Raw genomic sequence first — 23,405 nt, forward strand, 5'->3', positions numbered from 1 at the left:
ATGAATGGGGGATGATTAGTAAAGCCAGTTATTACAAAACTCTTCATGATCAAGAAATCTGAGGAAGCTGATTCCAATAAAATAGCCAAAACTGGAGAGACACTTTATGAGGAGGCATAATTAAACACTGCATCCCAGGTGACATAATACAATGGAAAAAAAGGGTTCGTACCTGATGTAGAGACTCAGGACGCAGGCTCCAGAAGTCCCAGACCATGTCCGGATCCTTCAGATGCGTCTGAGGATTTCTCTTTTGGCTGTGGATAAAAGATGGAAACTAAATAGAAAAAAGAGAGAAAAAAATCCAAAAACTAAGTTTACGGGAATTACGGTGTCTTGCATTATACATGCCTATTACTAGGTTTATGGATTATAATTCTAAATACAATCCTAGAACTTTAAACTGCCAAACCATAAAATGAAATTTACTCAACATAGACAACTAGCATCTAAGATATCCTAAAGTATTTCAAATATACTCAAAACTATATATATATTTTTTTTTTTTTGAGACAGGGTCTCACTCTGTCACCCAGGCTGGATTGCAGTGGCATCACAGCTCACCGCAGCCTTGACCTCCTGGGCTCAAGCAAACCTCCCACCTCAGCCTCCCAAGTGGCTGGGACTATAGGCATGAGACACCACACCTGGCTAATTTTTGTATTTTTTTGTAGAGACATGGTTTTGCCATGTTGCCCAGGCTGGTCTCGAACTCATGGACTCAAGTGATCTGCCTGCCTTGGCCTCCCAAAGTGCTGCGATTTATAGTATTTCTTCATGGAAAAAATATACCCACCCTCCCGTATGCACCCGCACACACACACACACACACACACACACACACCCTCCTGCTGACTCTGAGCATGTAGAGTCACCCTCTGCTTGTTTCCAAAGTAAAGTCCCTCTTTTTACTAATCTTCGATGCTCTGCAAGGAAAACTAAACTCACGTCCCATTAAGCCAATGTATCTTAAAATGACAAATCTAAGACCAATGGTAACTATTGTTACTTGATCTTATTAAATACAGAAAAATGTGTTGAAAAAAGTAATCCAGACAACTCATATTCTGTTCTTTCTGCCTTTCCCACGGTTTCTCCTCAAATGCCAACCTATTTGAAATCTATTTAAACCAACAAACATTTGTTGAGTGCAAAATACTCTATTACCTACCAATATGGGATCCCTGATGAAGAAAATGGGGGTGTTATTTCCAACGAGATCCCAGTTACCATCTTCTGTGTAAAATTTAACTGCAAACCCACGAGGGTCCCGAACTGTGTCAGCTGAACCCAATTCTCCAGCTACAATATTCAAATGGAAACAGGAAGCATAAGCCACAGCACTTTGCATCCAAGAAGCCTGGAGACATAAAGAAGCACCTGGATCTATCCTTTCTAATCCACTTCAAAGAACTAAATTAGGTATTTAAGTGCCCGGGTAATTCAGTCCACAAATCAAACACAAGAATTAATTGAGAGCAATAAGAGAACATATGTAATAACAGCTGACAACGTTATTCATTTACCATAATAAGATAACTTTGTTCAAACAGGTAATTAAACTTTTAATTAAAGTAAGGGAAGAGAATAATTATGAGGCTTAAAGTAGTGACAAACAGAATAAGTGAGATGTTAAAATGATGAGGTTAACATCAAGAAAATGAGTTAAAATATTGGTTCTTAGTTTTTAATTTCATTTATTTTTACATTTCACAGTATTTTTAAAATGCAGAGACTGACACAGAAACAGAACTAGTGAAGCACTAGGTATGTTGAAATATAGTATGATAGATCTAATACTATCTCTGTAACGTGAGAAACATCACTTAGCCTCTCAAAAATGAAAAGAATCCCACTCTGCAAAGTAGATCTACAAATCAGAGATTATATCTGTAAAGCACCCAACCATGGTTGGCACAGAGTTAATTCTCCATAAAGGTCAGCTGTAGGCATAGTTATTAAATAAGATTTCCACTCTATTCTTCTGTTACAGGCGACCACTTTTAGGAAAGCTCTTTCCAAATGTCACAGAATTGCAGAGGTAGCCTCTGTATAAGTGTGATTTCCTAAGACCTCAACAAACAGAAATATAACTAACTTCCTATGTGTTTCCAAATATGTCTTCTACTGTAAAACCTTGCCATAATTTGGAGAAGTGCTTGCTTCCTATTTTCTAATAACTTTTTCTTTAAGTTACAAACATCCCCAAAAGGTGAAGTTGAGTTAAGCCATACCACTCACGCCAATAAACCAACTTACCAACAGTGGAGAACCGAACTGCGATGGGAGTCTTCTTTCCAATATGCTCAAATACCTTTGCCTTGGAGTATTTGGTAATGTCATGTGTGACCTCAAAGTAGCCAAAGGCCCCTAACGAGAAAGACAAAGAAATCCTTATCATGAGACCATTACTCAGACATTCAGGTCCTCAACAGGCACCTGGGTGACAAGAGAAAATGATGGTTAGCACCAGCCTTCTGGGAGCTTCCAGTAAGGGGGAAGGTGAAATGCCCAAACACAAAATAAAAAGGGTGAAATGCAAAGCCCTATTCTATCACTCAGTGCTAAGTTGAATGTCAATAGCTGGAGCCAAGAGGAGGTGAGTGAGGCTAGAAGTAATCAAGGTTGGCCCAAGGACACAGGGCCTCAGAGGGGCCTGAAGTACAGGTAGAGAGAAAGAGAAGAACAGAGAGAAGAGAAGATGAAAATACAAGAGAAAGAGAGAATCTTTTCAACACTTAGCAACGATGATACAAAGCAAGCAATAAACTAAACAAGTCAAGATGGAAAAATACACACAAACTACTGGAGAAGATGGGAAGAAACCTTATCCAGGAAGAAGAGATGAAGAAATGCAGAAGTCCTAACAGGAAGTCCAAGTCAGCAAGCTAAGAGAAAAATTTCCCTTCTGTGGAGCTCTTTTTCCAACTGAGTTTTTCACTTTCTTTCAAATACCACCCCCATCTTTTGTGTCTGATATAACGGCAATAAAGAAAGTTTTACAGAAATTGTTGGAAAAAAGGGAAGGAAAAATCATCACAAACCCACCACCCTAACACAACTACCCCAAATTTTGCAGCTCATTCCAGTAATTACCCAATAAGTACACCATTTAAACTTAGTTGCAATTGCAGTGCATGTGTCTATGTCTGTATTTCTGTACAGCAGGCCCTCAAATAACATTGTTTTGTTCAACATTGTTTCATTATAAGGTTGATGAGAAAAAAATCTATTCCCAGCTGAGGCCACAATCTGTGTGGAGTCTACACATTCTCCCCATGTCTAGATAGGTTTTCTCCTGGTACTCCAGCTTCCCCCCACATCCCAAAGATGTGCACGTTAGGTGAACTGGCATGTCTGAACGGTCCCAGTGTGAGTCCACCCTGCAATGGACAGCATCCTGTCCAGGGCTGGCTCTTGCCTTGTACCCCAACCTGCCAGGACAGGCTCTGGCCTCCCACCACCTTGAACTGGAATAAGCTAGTAAATAACTATCTTATTTTACTAATCTTTCTTAAAGGTATGTATGGCTCACATTTATTTCAATGTTTAATATAAGATGTATTTTGAGTCTCTATTTAGAAGTTTGGTGATGTTTTATCAATCAGAAATATGCCATAGGAACTTAACTCTTGCTTATGTCAATTAGCCTATCGTAAAATTGGTTTCATTACATGTCATTTAGCTTAAAGCTAAAGTTTCCAAGAACCTATTGACGTTAAGTGAGGACTTATTGTATTTTTATTCCTTCAGTGATGGGAGAAATGCAAGATTGCTATTTTTAAAAGAAACTATTTTATATACAATGTTTAACCTGAGGAAATACCCATCATTTATTTACTAATTTCCCTACTGCTGGACGTTTTTCCTTTCTCCCACAAACGGAGATTTGGCACTTGTGTTAAAGGTCCTCCAATGCTTTGGGAACTAATACTTGACCCAGGTGCTGTGAAACAATCTTTTTACAGCAAATAAACACAGCACTTACCTGCTCCTTTAGCATGCACGACTCTCTCAGGAATTCTCTCTCGGTCAAAATGAGCCATTTCATCAGTGAAAACCACATCCTGAACAAGAAGGGGCCCACGGGGCCCTACTGTGATAACATTAAGTTTGTCTCCTACTGGGTTACCAGCTCCAGTGGTCAGGACATCAGCTTTCTACAGGAACACAGAAAGAAAGCACAGCAGAGTTAGCACAATCAAACCTTTCATTTACACTGTCACGGGTTCATAGCTTTGCAATGTTTATACCATCTGCCCTCTTTTTTAATTTCCTGTGTCCAAAGTACTAAAACCTGACAAGATAGGCCATTGTCTGAAACTTTCAGTCATGCCTCAGAAACCCTTGACAAATCTCAACACCAATCTGCTAAGAAACTTGCTCTGAAGAGCAGAAAGATGATTTTGGAGCCTGAAAATGTGCTCAGCACCTGCTCCAAAGAAAGCCACTGGGTTCTGCAAAGCTCCCAGAGAGGTGCCCAAAAGCGTCCTACAAGCTTAACAGTGAAATGTCCAACCCAACAATGAAAAGATGGTCTCCAGGGAAGCTGTGCTGGTCAATACTTTACTCAGAACTTACAAATGCTTTATTACTGCCATGATGTTCAAGTGCGCTACCCTGTTTAGTGCATCTCAAGCAATGTACACCAGCTGTTTGCAAAATCTCTTTTCAATTAAAAAAAAAAAAGTCAGTGGCTTTTACCGTCACTAAAAGTAAACTGTTACTGGTAAGGTGGATTATAGTATTAATGTTTTAAAGATAGCAAATGTCCCTGAAATGGGATAGGTTATTTTACTGTAATAAAGAATTAATTTTAATCCACCTGATTCTCCAATTTCAGTTACATCAGAAGACACTCAGCTGTCCCTTCTCTAGGGTGACAGCGGCATTCTTCTAGCCCCACGTGATCCTGGAAGCTCTTAGCTTCATCTAGTTCCATGGTCAGAGAATACTTCTGACCACAGACAACTGCCTCTGCAGTGTCTTCCTCTGGTCACTGGAAATCAGGAGAGACATGTAGGTGACGCAAAGCTACGCCACCTCCACCTGGGAGAGGAACTCAACGGTTTCTATGACAAAACTCAACAGACCAACTTCACGCATAGAGAAAAGCACTATTTTTAGTATTTCCACACACCTAGAGTGGAGTCTGTAGTTTTACTCCCCATGCATGTCTGTCCTGCACATTAAAATAAATTCCTGCCTCTTCTCTAGAAGACAACATGGTGGGGAGTAGGCACTAACAAAACCACAAAAGATCTGTGAGCTGTTTGAAAAAAGACACTGAATAAAGGAGACCGCGCAATTTGCAAAACTAATAAACAAGACCCTCTCACACACCAGTAAATGCCCTTGCCACCAGAGTTATATCTTCATCCAAGTGGGAAGAGGCCAACATGGCATCAGGGAGAAACTATGAGTGCCAGCACTAGAGCCTGGGTCCAACTTCCAGTTCTACCAATTACCAGCTATGTAGCTGCTGGCAAGTTACTTATTTATAAGTCTCCATTTTCATCTGCAAAATAGAATAATAAGTACCTCCTAAGGTTAACAAATGAACTAAAAGAGCTAAATGCAAAATGCAAGCCACACATTCAGCACATATATGCTGTCACTTCACTGGCTATGAGAACATGACCTCATAGCAGAAGGAGCAAAGCATTTGAAGTTTTATTTTTCTAGTAATCATGACAGATGAATACTCCTCCATCCACACTCTCTCACTCTACCATCTCTGTCCCTAAACCCATCTAGCAAAGCCCCTTCTAAACTGTCACAGTTTAAGGGTCCAATCAACACTTACCACCCAGTCACACCACTCTTTCGAAGATACATATGTTGCTAATACGTGTGACCCTCTGTGACATGCTAATACATGTGACCCTCTGTAGGTTTATTTTTAATTTAAAGTAGAAAATGAACCAGAAAAAAAAATTTCTACCTTCTAAAGTAGAAAATGAACCAGAAAAAGAGCAACTTCACCTTTAGTTTAAACCTAAACCCTTGGTTTTCAACCTTGGCAATGCACTGAAATCACCTGGGGAGCTTTTTAAAGCCTCCTGATGCCTGGGCCATCTCCCCTAGAGATGTCGGATAGAGGTGCCCTCGGTGAGGCCTGGGCTATTTTTAAATGATTCCTGTTCAGGCTAGGATTGAAAACCACTGACCTAGAACTACTGGGTGATAACGAAGTTAAAATAATTAGAGAGCCAGAGCAAACCAAATCGGTCCACTCTTTAAATGCTCTTTTCAACATATAAACAAGGTATTTAAGGAAGCCTTTAAAAAATGAAGGGACATCCAGGCTGGGCGCATTGGCTCACACCTGTAATCCCAACACTTTTGGGGGCTGAGGCAGGTGGATCACCTGAGATCGGGAGCTCAAGACCAGCCTGACCAATATGGAGAAACCCTGTCTCTACTAAAAATACAAAATTAGTACCATGTGCGGTGGAGGGGTGCCTGTAGTCCCAGCTACTCGGGAGGCTGAAACAGAAGAATCGCTTGAACCCAGCAGGCGGAGGTTGCGGTGAGCTGAGATCGTGCCATTGCACTCCAGCCTGGGCTACAGCAGCGAAACTCCGTCTCAAAAAAAAAAGGAGGGGGACATCCCATAAAAGATACAAGTATGAAAAAAGATATTAAGAAGCTCAGTAAAAGGAATGCTAAACAGACAAGAGTGTTATTTACATGCCAGCATCCTTAACGTGGGGAGGGAGCTGCCCCTAAGGGAGAGATGACAGCACATCACACGTTCCCTTCTGGTTACCGGGTCAGGGTGATATGGTCAAGAATAAATACCACACCCAAAGGCAGCAGATGCAGAGTCAGATAAATGAATAAAGTACTAAAGCTTGAGGTAGTCTTTCCTAATGACACTGACTATTAAGAGTGGGAATGCTGGAATTATGGCAGTCCTCCCTCCTGCCCAATGAAGGAATCCCCTCCTTAACATCAATCCTGTTAAGAAATGAAACCGGAGTTTTTAAGTTACAAATGGAGGCTTCAGAATCCCTTCCATTTCCCCACTCTAATAGTTAGATCAATTGTCCTCATTTATATAACAGCTTTCCTCACACAAGCTCATGTATATACAATTTACCTTCAAAGCCAGGGGGGCAGGAAAGCTTCAACAGTTAGCAACAGAAAAGGGAAGCCAGGGAGCAAAAACTAGAAAGGAAAAGATCCCCCAACTTCCGGGGATGTTTAGTGCAACATTGGATAAGAGGAACTGATCTAAACTGAAAGATAGAGTATTTATTAATATTAGAAGGTGAGGAGCAGGATGCGGTGTATTTTAAGATGAAAATAATTAATGCAATGAAGATTTACTAGATGAAATGAGAGGGTGGGGCTAGAAAATGGACCACGCAAGTTATCTCACTTAAGCCTCTCAATAATCCAGAGATCAACATTATTAATCCCATTTAATGGGCGATACTACAAACTCAGAAAACTTAAGTAACTTTGCAGAGATGTCAGTGTTGTGGCACAGGTTTACTTGTTACATGTAACGAGTGAGGACAGGCAAAGAGATTTCCCCCAACTTGCAATTATTGTTTTTAACTCAGTGAATAACTTTAGAGCCAGAATATTTTGAAAGATAGAAAAGCTTCTCTGTGGCTGGACAATTTTAAGACCTCTCTCTGGAAAAGTAGCATTGGTTCTTGTTAACATGTTTACATCTTCCTGGCTGCTAGCTCCCATGACATCCATATGTGCCTCTCCTGAACTGCTCTCTCTATCCTACCCCACACCACCCATGAAGCAGGGCCAAGGGCATCTTCTTGTGCCCCATATAACAAAATATTGTAATTGCCTGTTTACGTCACTGTTTTTCTTTTCTTTTTTTTTTTTCTTTTTTTTTTTTTTTTTGAGATGGAGTCTCACTCTGTTGCCCAGGCTGGAGTGCAGCGGCACAGTCTCCGCTCGCTGCAACCTCCGCCTCCTGGGTTCAAGTGATTCTCCCGTCTCAGCCTCCCAAGTAGCTGGGATTACAGGCGACCACCACCACCCCCAGCTAATTTTTGTATTTTTAGTAGAGACGGGGTTCCATCATGTTGGCCAGGCTGATCTCGAACTCCTGACCTCAAGAGATCCGCCCACCTTGGCCTCCCAAAGTGCTGAGATTACAGGCGTGAGCCACTACACCCAGCCTGTCACTGTTTTTCCTCTCTAGACTGTGTACTCCTTTTACATCTGTATCCCTGATCCCTAATACACTGCTCAATATACTAACAAACATACAACAAATGTGTGTAGATTCAGCACGCAAATAAACTAAACCATGGACCAATATGATATGGCCAAGAGCCTTTCTAACGAGCAGGAGGAAGCAGCAACAGCCTATCCCTCTCCCTGCATCTCCCCTCCAAAAAATGAGAGAAATATTTTAATTTATAAATTCTGATCAAACGCTTTTAGACAAACTTGTTATGAAAACTGCTGCAGAAATTAGCTTGGCTAAAAACTGGCACAATTATTAGAGGTAGGGACTTAAAGTAAAATTCTATTTTGACTTTGCTGCCTTTATAGGCTTCTTTTGGCCACAGCTAATACATAAATGAAGAAATTTTCCTGGGAGGAGTAAGGATGGCTTCATCTGGTGAAATATTTTATCAACATATTACACTTTCCACTTAGTAGTTCCCTTCGCTCACAGAAGTTTCAAGAACCTAAACATGTTCTTCCACTTTTAATTAAAAGATTGGTTAATGCAAATTGCCCCTGTCAGTCCCAGAGGAGTCATATGACATCTTCTCACTCTGTGATAAACAATGTGCCTAGCGTTTTCTAGCAAATAACTGCCTAACATTCTCCATTTTATTCAACAAAGATTCAAGTGCCTACAACGTGTACACCCATGTACAGGAAACCAAAGACTTTCCTGACCCTCAAATTTCTTAGTCTGTGGGAAAATAATAAGGGTGGTCTAGATATTGGCTGCTGTGGAAGCTAAAGCAACTCCATCTTAGATACTGATCCACCATGCTGACTTCTGATTAACTCCAGTTTTAAGATTTCCAGTTTATCTATTATTCCTTGTGAAAGAGTCCCTATTTACTATAAATCCTGCCCTGAGGTCAAACAACCTTGACATTATCATACTTCAGTCATCCCATACCTCCCTTCTGAATCGCCCTTCCCTATGGTATTATGCCCTGGGTCTGAGGGGTAATGGTATGGGATCCACCATCTTGTCTCGCCAACACGCAAGACATGGACATGGTTTCTGGTCCTAAGTCCCTATTAAACATTTATTTCGGAGAAACTTGATTTGTCAGCCTCTTTCTTTGGCCTCTCAGCTTCCTCAGACTTTGGGGATAGGTTTGCATAGACCTACCCATCATGGAAAAGCTAAGAAAAAGAAATGAAACCTTAAAAATTTCCATCCCATCTCCCATATTCTCTCCCTCTGCACATAATGACTTAGTAATCCCATGCCCAGGTATATTTCAGGTGAAAGGAAAGCACACGTGGACCAAGGGTTAAGTCACTCAGTCACCCCTTCTCCATCCCAAATGTTGGCAGTGTAACATCAACACAGTTATTACCAAGGTTACCCTAAAAAAATATAGACCTTCACAGGCTATAATGCATAGGCAACTCACTGACAGAAATGGATAGTCTAAGACTTAACCTCTCTCCCAGGTAATAAGAGAACTGTATAAAAAGGTAAGGTTTGAAATGTTCAAATTCTCCCATTTTAAAGGGATCAGAGGCTACTTATTAACATTTCCCATTTACCCCCAAGAAAAGAGCACTGGCAGCAAGCTGCACTTAAAAAAAAAAAACAAAACAAAACAAAAAAAAAAAGGAAATGGGTTAAAGGTAAGTATCTCAAAAGAAGAGCCCATGGCATTCTAAGCAGCGAGCAATAAAGTTCCCATTTAAGTTCTCTTCAAAGTGGCTGGGAATACCTGCAGAACCAGGTATTCCTCTCCCTCCTGCCAAGAGAGAAAAAGAAATAAGAATTTTTAGTGGATCGAGGTCATACTCATGAACACATCTGACTCAATGCTCACTTATTAAAGTTTACAAAACTCCCAATTCACCTGTCAGCAAACCAAATCTGACCACAGAAGATACGCCTAATACATTGCTTTCACATTGGTTGACTGTGTTTCCAAAATAGGACACTCTGATTCTTGAGAGAGGGGGCAACAGAGTGTTCTCCTATAGTAGTCCCAAACCGTAAAGCTCTCCTAGATCAGTAAAGCAACAAAACTAATGGGGAAGTGGAAGAGAGCCTATTAGCACAAAGCTGCCCACTTAGATAAAAGTGTTTACCAAGCAAGGGGAGATTTTTTTTTTTAATACCATCTGTTACTGTCATAATTTTCTAACAGAATATCTTAATGTCAGAAAGTAAAAATGACATATTCTGTAAAAACAGATTATGTTGCATGTCCATTGCCACATCATAAGAAAATGGCTGGACACATTTTCACCAAATATGAAATGTACGCTTTGGATAATATAGTAGGGTCAGCTTCCTGGACAGGATGTAGACTACCCCAGGTATGGCCTGTAACAGAGTTCTAGCCAACAGAATGTAAGTGGCAGTGACCCTGGACCCTAAACCTCCCCACACTCATATACCCTTCTCCATGCTCTTGAGCCTTCTGTGCTGGACAGTGATGCCCATAAAAGCCATGTGTTGACCAAGGGGGAGCTTCCTTCAGCCTGGTGCCCTCAATAACTGTGGGAAGCAGAGCACCCACCCATCTCCTTCAACCTCAGACCACTTTGGGCCATTCATGTAGGAAAGGAATACATTTCCTTTTTTTTTTTTTCTTTTTGAGATGGAGTTTCACTCTTGTTGCCCAGACTGGAGCACAATGGCACGATCTCGGCTTACTGCAACCTCCACCTCCAGGGTTCAAGCGATTATCCTGCCTCAGCCTCCCGAGCAGCTGGGATTACAGGCATGTGCCACCACGCCCAGCTAATTTTGTATTTTTAGTAGAGACGGGGTTTCAAACTCCTGACCTCAGGTGATCTGCCCACCTCAGCCTCCCAAAGTGCTGGATTATAGGTCACCACGCCTGGCCATAAATTTCTAATATGTTTATACCATGATACATGTTGAGATTTATTATTATAACACTTAGCCTACACATGATTCCACATGATTTAACTTAAAATATGGGCTATTAATCAATAATTTAAAAGCAATTCAATTTTTAAAAGGACAGAAAATTTGAACATATACTTCAAAGGAATATATACCAATGGTCAATAAGCATGTAAAAAGATGCTTTGCATCATTAGTCATCAGAGCAAAGCAAATTAAAACCATAATGAGATAGCACTGCACACCCAACAGCTAAAAGTAAAAGACTGACAACACCAAAAGTTGGTAGGATGTGGAGCAACTGGAACTCCCATATACTGCTGATGAAGTATAAAATGGTACAACCACTTTGGAAAAAGGCTCAGCAGTTTCTCATAACACATTCACTTACCTTATGACCCAATAAATCTACTCCTAGGTATTTCCTAAGAGAAATAAAAGCATCTGTGCACAAAAAGACTTATGTAAGAATTTTTATAACAGCTTTATTTATTTTTCATTTTTAAGACAGGGTCTCCCTCTGTCACTCAGGCTAGAGTGCAGTTGTGTAATCATGGCTCACTGCAGCCTCCACACCCCAAGCTCAAGCAATCCTCCCACCTCAACTTCCCAAGTAGCTGGGACTACAGGCAAGTGTCACCATCTCTGGCTACTTCTTTTATTTGTTGTAGAGATGAGGTTTCACCACGTTGCTCAGGCTGGTCTCAAACTCCTGAGCTCAAACAATCCTCCCACCTCAGCCTCCAAAAGTGGTAGGGTTATAGGCATGAGCCTTCATGCCCAGCCACAGCAGCTTTACTTACAATAGAAAACAAATTAAATAGCCCAGGTGCCCAGCAACAGGATATCCAAATGGTGGTATATTCATATAACGGAATCTTATTCAGCAATGAAAAGAACAAACTGCTAATACATGAAACAACTTGAACGAATGAAAGGATGGACAGACAGATGGAGTAACGTAATAAAAGACACAGGGCAAAATGTTCCTTGTAGAATCTAGATGGCAGATATATAGATATACACTGCAAAATTTTTTCAACTTTTCTGAATGTTTGAAGTTTTTCATTTAAAAACAGTGTTTGAAAATTATATAGGCTATAAGGCATTTGCATAATTCCTTTTGGAGGGCCCTGGGAGGAGGGAGAAGTGCCTCAAAGTAAGTTAAGTGGTTTTTACTCAGAGCAGCTAAAACTGAGGAACAATAAGACATCAATGTGACTGCCAATCAGGACGATGTACACAGTGCACTCAGATGTCATGGACAAAGCGGATTGCAGTATTTCAATTAAAAGCCTCCCAACTATAGATGTGCTTTTTGAGTCAGCTATTTCTCACATGGGCAACTACGTAAGGTAAATCAACAGCAGGGACTTCGACAGTTCACGATTCCCCCAAACAAGGAAGAAGGCAGCTAGTCTCAGAATAAAGGAGAGTCCTTTAAAAACGAAAATATTGGCCGTGCGTGGTGGCTCACACCTGTAATCTCAGTACTTTGGGAGGCCAAGGCGGGCAGATCACCTGAGGTCAGGAGTTCCAGTCCAGCCTGGCCAACATGGTGAAACCCCATCTCTACTAAAAATACAAAAATTAGCTGGGTGTCGTGGTGGGCACCTGTAATCCCAGCTACTCGGGAGGCTGAGGCAGGAGAATTGCTTGAATCCAGGAGGCGGAGTTCGCAGTGAGTGGAGATCGTACCACTGCACTCTAGCCTGGGCAACAGAGTGAGACTCCATCTCAAAAAAAAAAAATAAAAATAAAAAAATAAAAGAAAATATTTTGTTTTGTAAAAACCTCACTACTTTGTCCACACTTTTCTCAATTCACCGAGTATTCATGAAAATTTCAGTGTGAACCAGGATTTGCACCCACTGGGTAAGGAAAGAGTCTTGGGTCCAAGAAGCTGAATTCTAACCTTGTCTCTGCCACTAAGTAGTGGCACATCCTTTACTAACACTCTACCTCTCTCTGGTTTACTTTAAGAGCTCATGAACCAACCTAATGGTATATAACAAAGAACAGGGCCAAGAGGGGAGATTTTCCAGGTCCTTGGAGGAGAATGGCAGCCTTTTCCCAAACAGGGAACCATTAAAGCAATCCATGAGCACTTAGCATTAATACCCCAGTTCAAGAACCTGAGTTTTGAGCAAGAGCACTAGGCAGAATAGGGAAAACAGGGCTGCAGTCCTCTCTCTACCATTAACCAGCAGCCAGGGAACAGGGCAAGACCTTTAGACTCCCTGGGCCAATCTGCCAACAGAAGACTCAGACCAGATGCGGTCTCATCTAATCCAACCTCCTCATAGATGCCCTCTGAGACTCTGCACCTGTGGGCACAGGCCAGGAATGCCTCCCCACTACCAAGTTAAAATCCTACTCATTTAAAAAAATTCCTGTTCAAATGTCACCTGCTTTGTCCGGCCTACCTGGTCACTCCCTCTACATTCTACAGATAACCTATATTAGAGCCCTCACCACGCTGGAGTGTAATCATCTGTTTATGTGTCTTGTCTCCCAGACTAGACTCTCAGCTTCTCAAGGGTGTCGTTCTTGCCTCACTGGAATTTGTACACCTTGCCCCGGAACAGTGCCTAGCACCTACAGGCGCTCAAAGAATAGAATAAAAGCATTAACCAATCCCTAATGTCATCCCCCAGCTCTAAAATGCTAGGCTTGATATTTTGAAGTGCAAATGAGACAATGGATGTAAAAATTCTTTTATTTAGTCGTTTAATAATGTGCATAGTACGTACCAGTCACTGTGACTGGTGCTGTAGACATCAAGATTGTAAAACACAATCCCTGCCCTGCTGGGACCCCACAACTATGAAAGCGTGTAAACAGTATTTCAAGGGCAGCGTTAGAGCCTGGTTCCACTTCCCTCACTGACTTCCTTGCAGCTGCAGCTCTCTGCCTCATTCCCCATGAGCCCTCATTCTGTCCTCAAGCTGCGACCTTTGTCCCAGTCGGCAAAAGTGCAAAATTCTGAAGCAACCACCCGAGCCTGTCGCGGACAACAAAGCCTGCAGTCCCACGCCCCACTACCCGGAACCCCTCCCCTGCTCCCGCGAATGTAAGAGTCCGTCTGCACCAAAGGGGATCCCCCCTGCCCAGTGAGCCGCGGTACAGTCCCTCCGAGCGCCACCCCGGGGGAAGCCAGGCCGTTACTTGCCGACGCCCCCGCTTTCTAAACGGACCCTCGGGCCCGCTCGGGGAGCACAGGGTGTACCTGCGCGGCCCGCTGCTCCTTCCAGTGCTTCATCTGGTCGCTGGCGGGATCCCGGCTGTCAGCCATGGCGTGCGGTTGGCTGTGCGGAACACTGCAGGAGGCCTCGGCTCGTGGGTCTCCACCCTCAGCAGGCAAGCGTGCCTGTTGCCCCGCGGCCGCGGCGACTTCAGGCTCAGCCAATCAGCACCACCCCCCCTCGTCCCGCCCCCTCGGGAGGACTGCCTTCTGATTGGCTGCTCGGCGCTAGGCCCGTCAAGATTGGAAGCCCAGTGGGCGCGGAGCAGGGCTCCCCGAGGGAGGCGGTGCCCGAGGACGCGGAGATACGCAGGAGGGTGCGGAAAGGAGGGGTCCCGCGCTGGCCGGGCAATTGGAGAGCCTCGCCGCCCCGCCGGCCCCGGGTGCCCCGGATAGCCCAACTCAGGGCGGGGCTCCCGGTTATCAGCGTCCTTCAGGCCGCCCTGGGACGCGGCCGTTGGTGGCCTGCCAGTTTTGCAGGCGGAATACTTAGACCCTGCTGGGTGGGGCCTTGCGCTCTGTAACTATGCTTTCTCAGCTCTTAAAATGTCAGCAATCCTGGGTTAAATTACTCTGTACAAAATTAAATTTTGCCATACGCTAATGTAAGTATTATTTGCAGCCAAAGGATGGATGGGTGCTTTTCTTTTTCTCTCTTAGCTCTTCTTAACTTATTCGTGGATTATCACTTACTAGACTAGTATACTAATTATTTAATATAAAAACACTCTGAAACGTTTATCTCCGTACAGATGGGTGTTGATTTCCTCCTTTACCAGAGAAAAACAACTTAACTTAGATGGGAAAAATGTATTCCCTTGTGATGGGAAAAATGTACTCAACTCCGGTACACTGCGAAATTGGCTTCTTTAAACACTGGAGAAATCTGCTTCCCCAAATTTTACTCCTAGGTGAGCAGGAATTTTGAAAAGCTTTGTGTCTTTAAAAAGCTATGTTGAAGAGTAAAATACTTAGTAATGTTTAGTACAATATCCAGTAAGTTACTAACTAGTTTGTCATTGTAATCAAAGAGTTCGAATGATTTCTACACCTCCTCAGGTGCTAGGATTTATCTTTAAGCACCTTAATATATATAGATAGTATATACCATCATCTTCAAATTAAAAGTTATCAGCGTTTGATTTTTTCCAGTACAACTACATATAATGGGTGGATATATAATAGTGGAAACTTCACATGTTGTTCTTGATCTTACAAAAGTATGATAAGAATCTTGGGCATAAAAGTGGAACTTTAGCAGTTCGTTGGAAAAGAAAGCCACAAATTGATCTTTAGCACCCTATACTTTTCCTATATTAAAAACAATTGTAAAGATGCTGTTGGCTGTGTAATTTGATGTCTTTTTCTACCTGCCCGATCCATACTGTCAAGACTATAAACTCCATGTGAGTCGGAATCCTCCCATCCATAATTTATTGAGCGCTTACTGTATGCCAGGGACTATTCTAAGCTTTTTGTATATTTGCTTAGTTAACCCTCCCAACAACCCTATGAGTTAGATACTAATATTATCTTCATTTTACAGATTAGGAAATAGAGGTATAGGGAGGTTAAATAACTTGCTCAAAGTTACGCAGTTATTAAGGGATAGAGTCAGGATTCTAGCTTCAGCTGTTCATCTCCAAAGTCCACAGTTTGTTGAATAAATAAATGTTGAAATAATCGAGCAAATCATCTTCTTAACTAACCAACACAAATATCAACAAGATAAATAAGAGACCTGGAGTCACATGTTAACCTTTGTTCATTATATAAATACTGTCCAGCATGTTTTTTTTCCTTTGTTTTTGTTACTATGGATTTGGATTCCTAAAGAATTATTTCTAGAGAAAGAAATGGAGAAACAAGACTGGTTTCTGATCTTGTCATATCTTGTATTTTAAAATAAAGGGCAGGCTTACAAGTAATGACAATAAATTTATAATGTTACATAGGGGGCTCACGCCTGTAATCCCAGCACTTTGGGAGGCCAAGGCAGGCGGATCACTTGTGGCCAGAAGTTCGAGACCAGCCTGGCCAACATGGCGAAACTCCGCCTCTACTAAAAATACAAAAATTAGCTGGGCGTGGTGGCACATGCCTGTAGTCTCAGCTACTCAGGTGGCTGAGGCGAGAGAATCGCTTGAACCCAAGAGGCGGAGGTTGCAGTGAGCCAAGATCGTCCCGCTGCACTCCAGCCTGGGTGACAGAGTGAGGCTCCATCTCAAAAAAATTAAAAATTAAAAAAAGTCACATATTAGGTGAAAGTTCCATCGACTATAATTACAGTTTAAATGAAAACACTTCTAAAAATCAGCCCTAGTTAAAAAATACTTGAAACCAAACCTGTTTGACTCCTAAAGGTAATTGCAAGTGATTGGTTAGGTAAATAAATTGGGTTCTAGGTTTTAATATTTTAGTCATATGAATTCATGAGTATTTTTATTGATAAAAATAAAAATGTTATTCAAAACATGCTGTTCTCTGAACTCAATTTTCAGAACTCAATGAAAATAAAATATACTGGCACAAGACATACTGTTATTAATCCTGATATCACCAAATTTGAAACCAAGCTTACAAAGTAGACCATACAACAAATGTTCAAGAAAAATGTTTGAGTACTCAGCTAGGAATCTTTATAGACAAATTTTATTTCATCAGTATTGCAAGAAAAGAATGGAGAGAATGAACATTATGTTTTGTTGGATGAGAGGCATACAAAACAGCACAAGGGGTAATTACTCTGTTCTGATTCCACCCATCCTCAGAGAGGCTGAGAATGTTTTACATATTTCAGTTTCATTCTCTTCACAGTGGCCTTGTGAGGTAAATTCAGAGTTAGACAAAAAGGAAGAGAAAAGAACACAACAAGAAAAAAAAGAGAGTTACAATTCAGTATTGGCTGTTGGCTTTAAGAGAAGAGAATAAACATCACCACAGCTCCATGACTGCTATTCACTGTGGAACAGGCTTGAGCAAGCAAGAGAAGAAGGTAGGATTTGCTTTGAAAAGTAGCAGTGGTGTTACATGCAGTAGCAGCACATACCTTCTGCTCTGCCTATTTGGCTGCACCATATCTTTCCCGCTTTAATATGAATAATTGCTTACTTGGGGGGAGGCAACCCAGATGTCGCCTGGTATCTGGGGATGGCCATAGCATGAGCTATCCTGAGAAGAACATGAATGTGCCTTTTTCCGCCTTGGCCTTACGTGCCATGCTACTGATCTGGTGTTTGCAAAAAAAGGAAACATAGGCCAGGCCTGGTGGCTCACGCCTGTAATCCCAGCACTTTGGGAGGACAAGGCGGGTGGATCACCTGAGGTCAGGAGTTCAAGACCAGCCTGGTCAACATGGCGAAACCCTGTCTCTACTAAAAATACAAAAATTAGCTGGGCATGGTGGCGCTTGCCTGTAGTCCCAGCTACATGTGAGGCTGAGGCAGGAGAATCACTTGAACCCAGGAGGCAGAGGTTGCAGTGAGCCAGGGTCATGCCACTGTACTCCAGCCTGGGTGACAGAGCAAGACTCCGTCTCAAAAACAAAACAAAAAACAGAGGAAACATAGAAATAATAATTGGGAATTTGTTTTTACCTTCACTTTTTTTTTTTTTTTTTTTTTTTTTTGAGACGGTGTCTCTCTCTGTCACCCAGGCTAGAGTGCAGTGGCGCGATCTTGGCTCACTGCAAGCTCTGCCTCCTGGGTTCATGCCATTCTCCTGCCTCAGCCTCCCTAGTAGCTGGGACTACAGGCCCCCCGCCACCACACCCGGCTAATTTTTTTGTGTTTTTAGTAGAGACGGGGTTTCACCGTGTTAGCCAGGATGGTCTCGATCTCCTGACCTCGTGATCCACCCACCTCGGCCTCCCAAAGTGCTGGGATTACAGGCGTGAGCCACCTCGCCCAGCCCTTAACTTATTTTTTATACTTACTAATGGAGGCTTGGAAAATGCAGGATAAAATATCAGACAAACAATCATTCAAAGATTATGATAAACAGGTAACATTTTTACCAATATTTTTTCTCTTATATGTATGTAAAGGAGTATGTGTGTGTGTGTGTGTGTGAGAGAGAGAGAGAGAGAGAAGAGAGCTTTACAATGGATCCTACAGAATACGTAATCTTATATCCTGTTTTTTCCACCTAACATTATCAGATAAAACTTTTTGCAAGTCATTAAATCTTCTTCCAAAATGTGATATTTTTCTCCTATGGCTACACAGTTTGCAATCAAAGGACTATTCCTTTATTTACATACTCCTTTACTGAGAACATTTAAATTGTTTTCTTCTGTAACAGTACAGTGACATCCTTCCTCTACATTTGTATTTATTTCCTTAGGACCTATTTTCAGAGGTCATTTTTGGTTCAAGTCATTTGAACGTTTTAACCTTCTTGTGACATATCGTTGATTGTTTTCTGCAATGCTTGAGCTAGTTTATACTCTCACTGGCACTAAGAGTGTGGATTGGAAGTGTGATTTTCAAGATAGGTGAATATCTGGATTCTGGATGTTCATCAATTGCATATTTCATCACATTCTTCTGAGGGAGAAGGCCTCTCGTGTTATGTTCAGCCATAACCACTACCCCATGGGAGTCATCCAATATACTGAATGTCTGCTGTGTCCTGGGCCCCCTGCCTATTGGGCTGTGGGAGTACAGCAGCAAAGGACATGGACATAAACAAATAATCAGGCAATAACACGGGGAAAAAGTGCTGAGAGAAGGGAAGGCCAGCTGTTGTTAGGATTACCTAAGAAGGTCGCCTAACCTGAACCTACTAAGTCATGGAGGCTTTGAGTAAACCTGAAAAACTGAATGGGTGTTAGGTGTGGTGTCAGGAGTAAGCATTATATGATCCACCCTGCTACCGCAGAAATCCAAACAGATTGTTAACCACTTTTCCCTAAAAGTCTGACTTCATTCATGGTGATATGGAGAGGGCTTGAGTAGGACTCAGTAGCAAGCAAGTATTTACAACAAGTGTTGAGCCTTTTTCAAGTTTGTGCAGGTCCACTGGCCTCTGAACCTGACTTTGACTAGCTTAAGCTCCTGCGGCTCACCCACATTCCCTCCTTGCCTCTGGGCTCCTGCAAGGCCTGGGTCAACCAGTCATGTTTAACTACTGGGATTGACATGCTTGGATTGAAGTTATTTTCCAGTGCTGCTGTCTTAGAGGTATTTTGCTTGCCTCCCTTGTTTATGCTTTAAATGTTGCACCTAGGCTTGACCTTGGGTTTAAGTCTGTTTGCAGAAAACCAGACATGGGTTCTTGCACTCTGACAATAAAAATAAAAAGCCAAACCTCATAGACAATCAACACATTCATTATGGACTGAGAGCACACACAATTGTGCATCTGTGGAGAAATGAATAGTTATAAAGTGTACATGTTTGGGTGGAACCATTGGTCATAGCTAGGAATGGTCAACTAGGAATGGAACAGGCGTCTCTCTTCTCCCTTTCTTTCCCATAAACCCAGATCATTATCTAGTAGGGCCCAAGAGATAAAATAGCATGGGACATGGTTAACAGCCCCAGCGCTAGCATCAGAGCACTTGGGGTCAAATCCCACCATGGCCATTTACAAACTGTGTGAACTTGGGCAAGTCACTTAATTTTTCTAAGCTACCATGTTGCTTTTGTAAAATGGAGATAGTAACGCCTACTATATTAGGTATCATCCAAGCTGCTATAACAAAAAGAGCCTCCCAAAAAACCGACAAAATAGCATAGACAAGATCAAAGCTTATTTCTCTCACAATAAAGCATTTCGGACCTAAATGGTACAGGGCTGGTTAGGCAACTCTGCCATCCTCAATACACAGCTTCCATCTCTGAGTCCAGCGTAGCTGCTCACTTGATCATAACTGCATGCCAGCCAGTGGGAAGGGGGACAAAGGAGCAAAGGGAGTCCATGTCCTTTCCTTTTTAGGGCACAATTTGGAAATAGCACACTTTATATCTACTCACATTCCATTGGCCAGAATTTAGTCACGTGGTTATGCCTAGCTATACAGGAAACCAGGAAATGTAGTCACTGGCTGGGTGGCCATGGGCTTGACAAAACTCAGGCATTCTATTATAAAAGAAAGGGGAAATGAATATCGGTGGCTCATCAGCAGCACTGGCCACACTGACCTCCAAGGGTTATTGGAGGATTAGGGAAGATTATATGAACCATATGAGTTAGTTATCTGTATTATCTGATTATTAGTATTTCTATTTATTCTGGAGTGCCATGTAGCTCTTGTATGAGTTGCAACGCTGTTCAGAAAATACAGCAAACTTTGTTGTACGATATCCTATTATACTCATCCTTGTGGGATGTGCTGTAGTTAAGAGACTGCCTCTGGACACTGAAGTTTGGGTCCGAGGTCACATTATGACCAACAAAGGCCAACCACTGCCCTAAACCAAACCTTCCTATCCCACAAAACCATCCTTTCAAAACATATTTTGTTTAATTAACAAACAATATTGCTCCTACCATGTCTAGGCTCTATACTAAGGGATTTTCCAATATTAACCCATCTAATCCTTATAACAATCCTACAAGGGGGAATGAACTCTTACTACCTTGACTTTACATCTGAGCTCACTAAGGTACAGAAAGGTTAAGTAACCTCCCGAAGTTATCCAGATAGTTTGCAATGGGGCCAGGATTCGAACTAGACAGTGTGGCTCTGGAGATCACATCTCCACTCCTCCATTGTTCTGCCTGTGACAAAGTGGGCAGGAATACACGAAGATCTGGAGTGAGTGTTCTACATTCTTAGAATTCAACTCCAGCATTGCATTACCCTCTGCCCACCTGAAGACCCAGTGTTATGGGAAGCACCCTGAGTAAAGCAGTTGTGAAATCCATGTTTTGTATCCGCGTAGTTGAGAAGAACTACAGGAAAATGACATTCTTCTCAGCCTTTAAAAGACAAAAAATGGGAAGTGGTTATGGATTTGTAATATAAGAGCATGACAGGCCTAGAGAGCCACATGGGATTGAGGAACAGCCAAAGGCAGGAAAGAGAGTGCCGGAAAAAAGGCAGCTTGCAGAGCAGCAAGGATGAAGAAGGAAGAGAAAGATCTCTAGCTGCCTCTCCTTCCTGACAGCAAAGGGCAGGTAGAGACTTAGCTAAACAAGTCCATTCAAGGAATCATTTTCCACCAAGCAAGAGGACTTGTTGACCTGTATCATCTTACATGCAGCTCCTGTTCCAGGATATGTGGACATAAACAGATTCAGTTCTGAGACACTGTGACATGAAGCAAAGTTCTCCTTGTGTCAAATGTCGAAAGCAATTGCTCCAGGCAACCTGAAAATGAAGATCTATTTACTTCTTTTTTTTTAACTGAGAAAATAAAGAGAAACGTTATTTTATTTCCTTGTTTGTCCTCTATATCAATTCTGAAACAAATAAATCATGTTTGTGCCTACCTGACTCATCAGTGGGAACTGAATTTGCATTGATTCCAGAAAGACCAAACAAAGGACAGTCTCAATCTGCAGTGACATGATCCCATTTGTGACATTTAATGCAGTTCATATTTCTAACCTGAATATCAAAGGGCTAATTTTTTTTTGTTTATGTAATCTTTGGCATATTTTTCTCATGGAGCATCTTTCTGCCATTTAAATTTGTCTTCATTCTCTCCTGTTTTCTTTTTTCTCTGTTTCCTTTTTTAGCTCCTGGTGGGGCCTCACAAATGAAATTAAGGCCATTCTTTACACATTCATCTCCCATAAGCAATCTATTTTCATATGATTCTTGTTCTTTAAGATACTGCTGCCTCCATTCTTCTTGTTTCTTCTTATCATATATTTTCTGTTCTGCCGTTCATACTTTTTTTTTTTTTTGAAATAAAAGTCTGACTCTTTCACCCAAGCTGGAGTGCAGTGGCGCCATCTCCGCCCACTGCAACCTCTGTTTCTCGGGTTCAAGTGATTCTCCTGTCTAGCCTCCCCACTAGCTGGGACCACAGACACACAGCTAATTTTTGTATTTTTATAAGAGAGGAGGTTTCGTCATGTTGGCCAGGCTGGTCTCGAACTCCTGACCTCAAGTGATCCGCCCGCCTCAGCCTCCCAAAGTGTGGGATCACAGGCATGAGCCACCGCACCCGGCCCATTCATACTTTTTTGATACTGGATTTGGAGGCAAGATGAACATCCTTCTTGCACATGACGTTGTCAAAGGATTTCCCCATCCTTGAGCCAGAGCTGGGGAAAGCAGTGGCTAGCTCTGTAAGCAACATAAACGAACCACTTAGCAAGCACTAGCTTAATTCTCTGAAACTTTGTACTGGGATTTCATTTTTCCCAATCCCATCCCACCCAATATTCTAAACGTCAATGAATAACAATCACCGTTGCGTTTCTCTTGTCTGGCTGGCCCCTGAGGTGTGAAACAACTTACTCGAAGGGCAAATTATAGATGATACAATATTAGAATTTGTATTATCTTTCTCTTAATGCCCTTTAAAACTCTGCATCCTCAAAAGAAGCCAGAAGCCACATGGCTCAGCTTGGGGGCCTGTAGTTTACCATGTTGTCTTCTCAGGAAGACCTTCCTTGACCACCTCTTTTAACCTTATAGCTTCCTCTGGCACTTCCTGTCATGGCTTCCCTGCTTTATGTTTTCTCCATGACCCTTCTCCCTTTTAACATACTATATAACCAGTTTCATTTGTTTATTGTGTATTTCTCCTACTAGAATAGAAGCCCATGAGGATTGGTGGGTTTTGTTTCTGGTTTTGTGTTTTCTGCTTATTCTTAGCACCTGCAACAGTTTTCTGGCACCCAGGAGGTGTTAAATCAGTATTTGACTAAATGAATGAACAAGCAAGTGAATTAATAGATGAGGTAATACCAGGATAAACCATGTTACAAATAACCAGAGTAAGTGACAATTTGCCTTGAGGGATTTGAGAGAGAATTTGATCAGCTCCCTGGCTCAAATACAGATACCCTCCCATTTCATTTTTAAATATATTTTCCTTTAGGACTTGAGTACTTTCCCATATTCTCAAAAAGAGTCCTCTTTTAAGAAATAGATATATTGCCAGGTGCAGTGGCTCA

The 23,405-nt window shown here is 42.0% G+C and overlaps 1 protein-coding gene and 1 pseudogene across 1 annotated transcript in view; both read right to left on the minus strand.

The window, feature by feature from the left end:
- Window positions 1-14,524, minus strand: part of CAT (catalase) — a 33,937-nt gene extending 19,413 nt beyond the window's left edge. The window contains exons 1-5 of the mRNA XM_055281955.2: window positions 14,310-14,524; window positions 3,989-4,160; window positions 2,260-2,370; window positions 1,172-1,302; window positions 173-277 (exon numbers count right to left, since the gene is read on the minus strand). Coding sequence (XP_055137930.1) covers window positions 173-277; window positions 1,172-1,302; window positions 2,260-2,370; window positions 3,989-4,160; window positions 14,310-14,375 — 585 coding nt within the window. The 5' untranslated portion in view covers window positions 14,376-14,524. The remainder of the gene's footprint in view (window positions 1-172; window positions 278-1,171; window positions 1,303-2,259; window positions 2,371-3,988; window positions 4,161-14,309) is intronic.
- A 4,236-nt stretch (window positions 14,525-18,760) lies between these two features.
- LOC129485244 (corepressor interacting with RBPJ 1-like) lies at window positions 18,761-22,534 on the minus strand (annotated as a pseudogene).
- Window positions 22,535-23,405: the final 871 nt, after the last annotated feature.

This window comes from Symphalangus syndactylus, chromosome 6 (genome assembly GCF_028878055.3).
Source record: "Symphalangus syndactylus isolate Jambi chromosome 6, NHGRI_mSymSyn1-v2.1_pri, whole genome shotgun sequence".
Lineage (NCBI taxonomy): Eukaryota > Metazoa > Chordata > Mammalia > Primates > Hylobatidae > Symphalangus > Symphalangus syndactylus.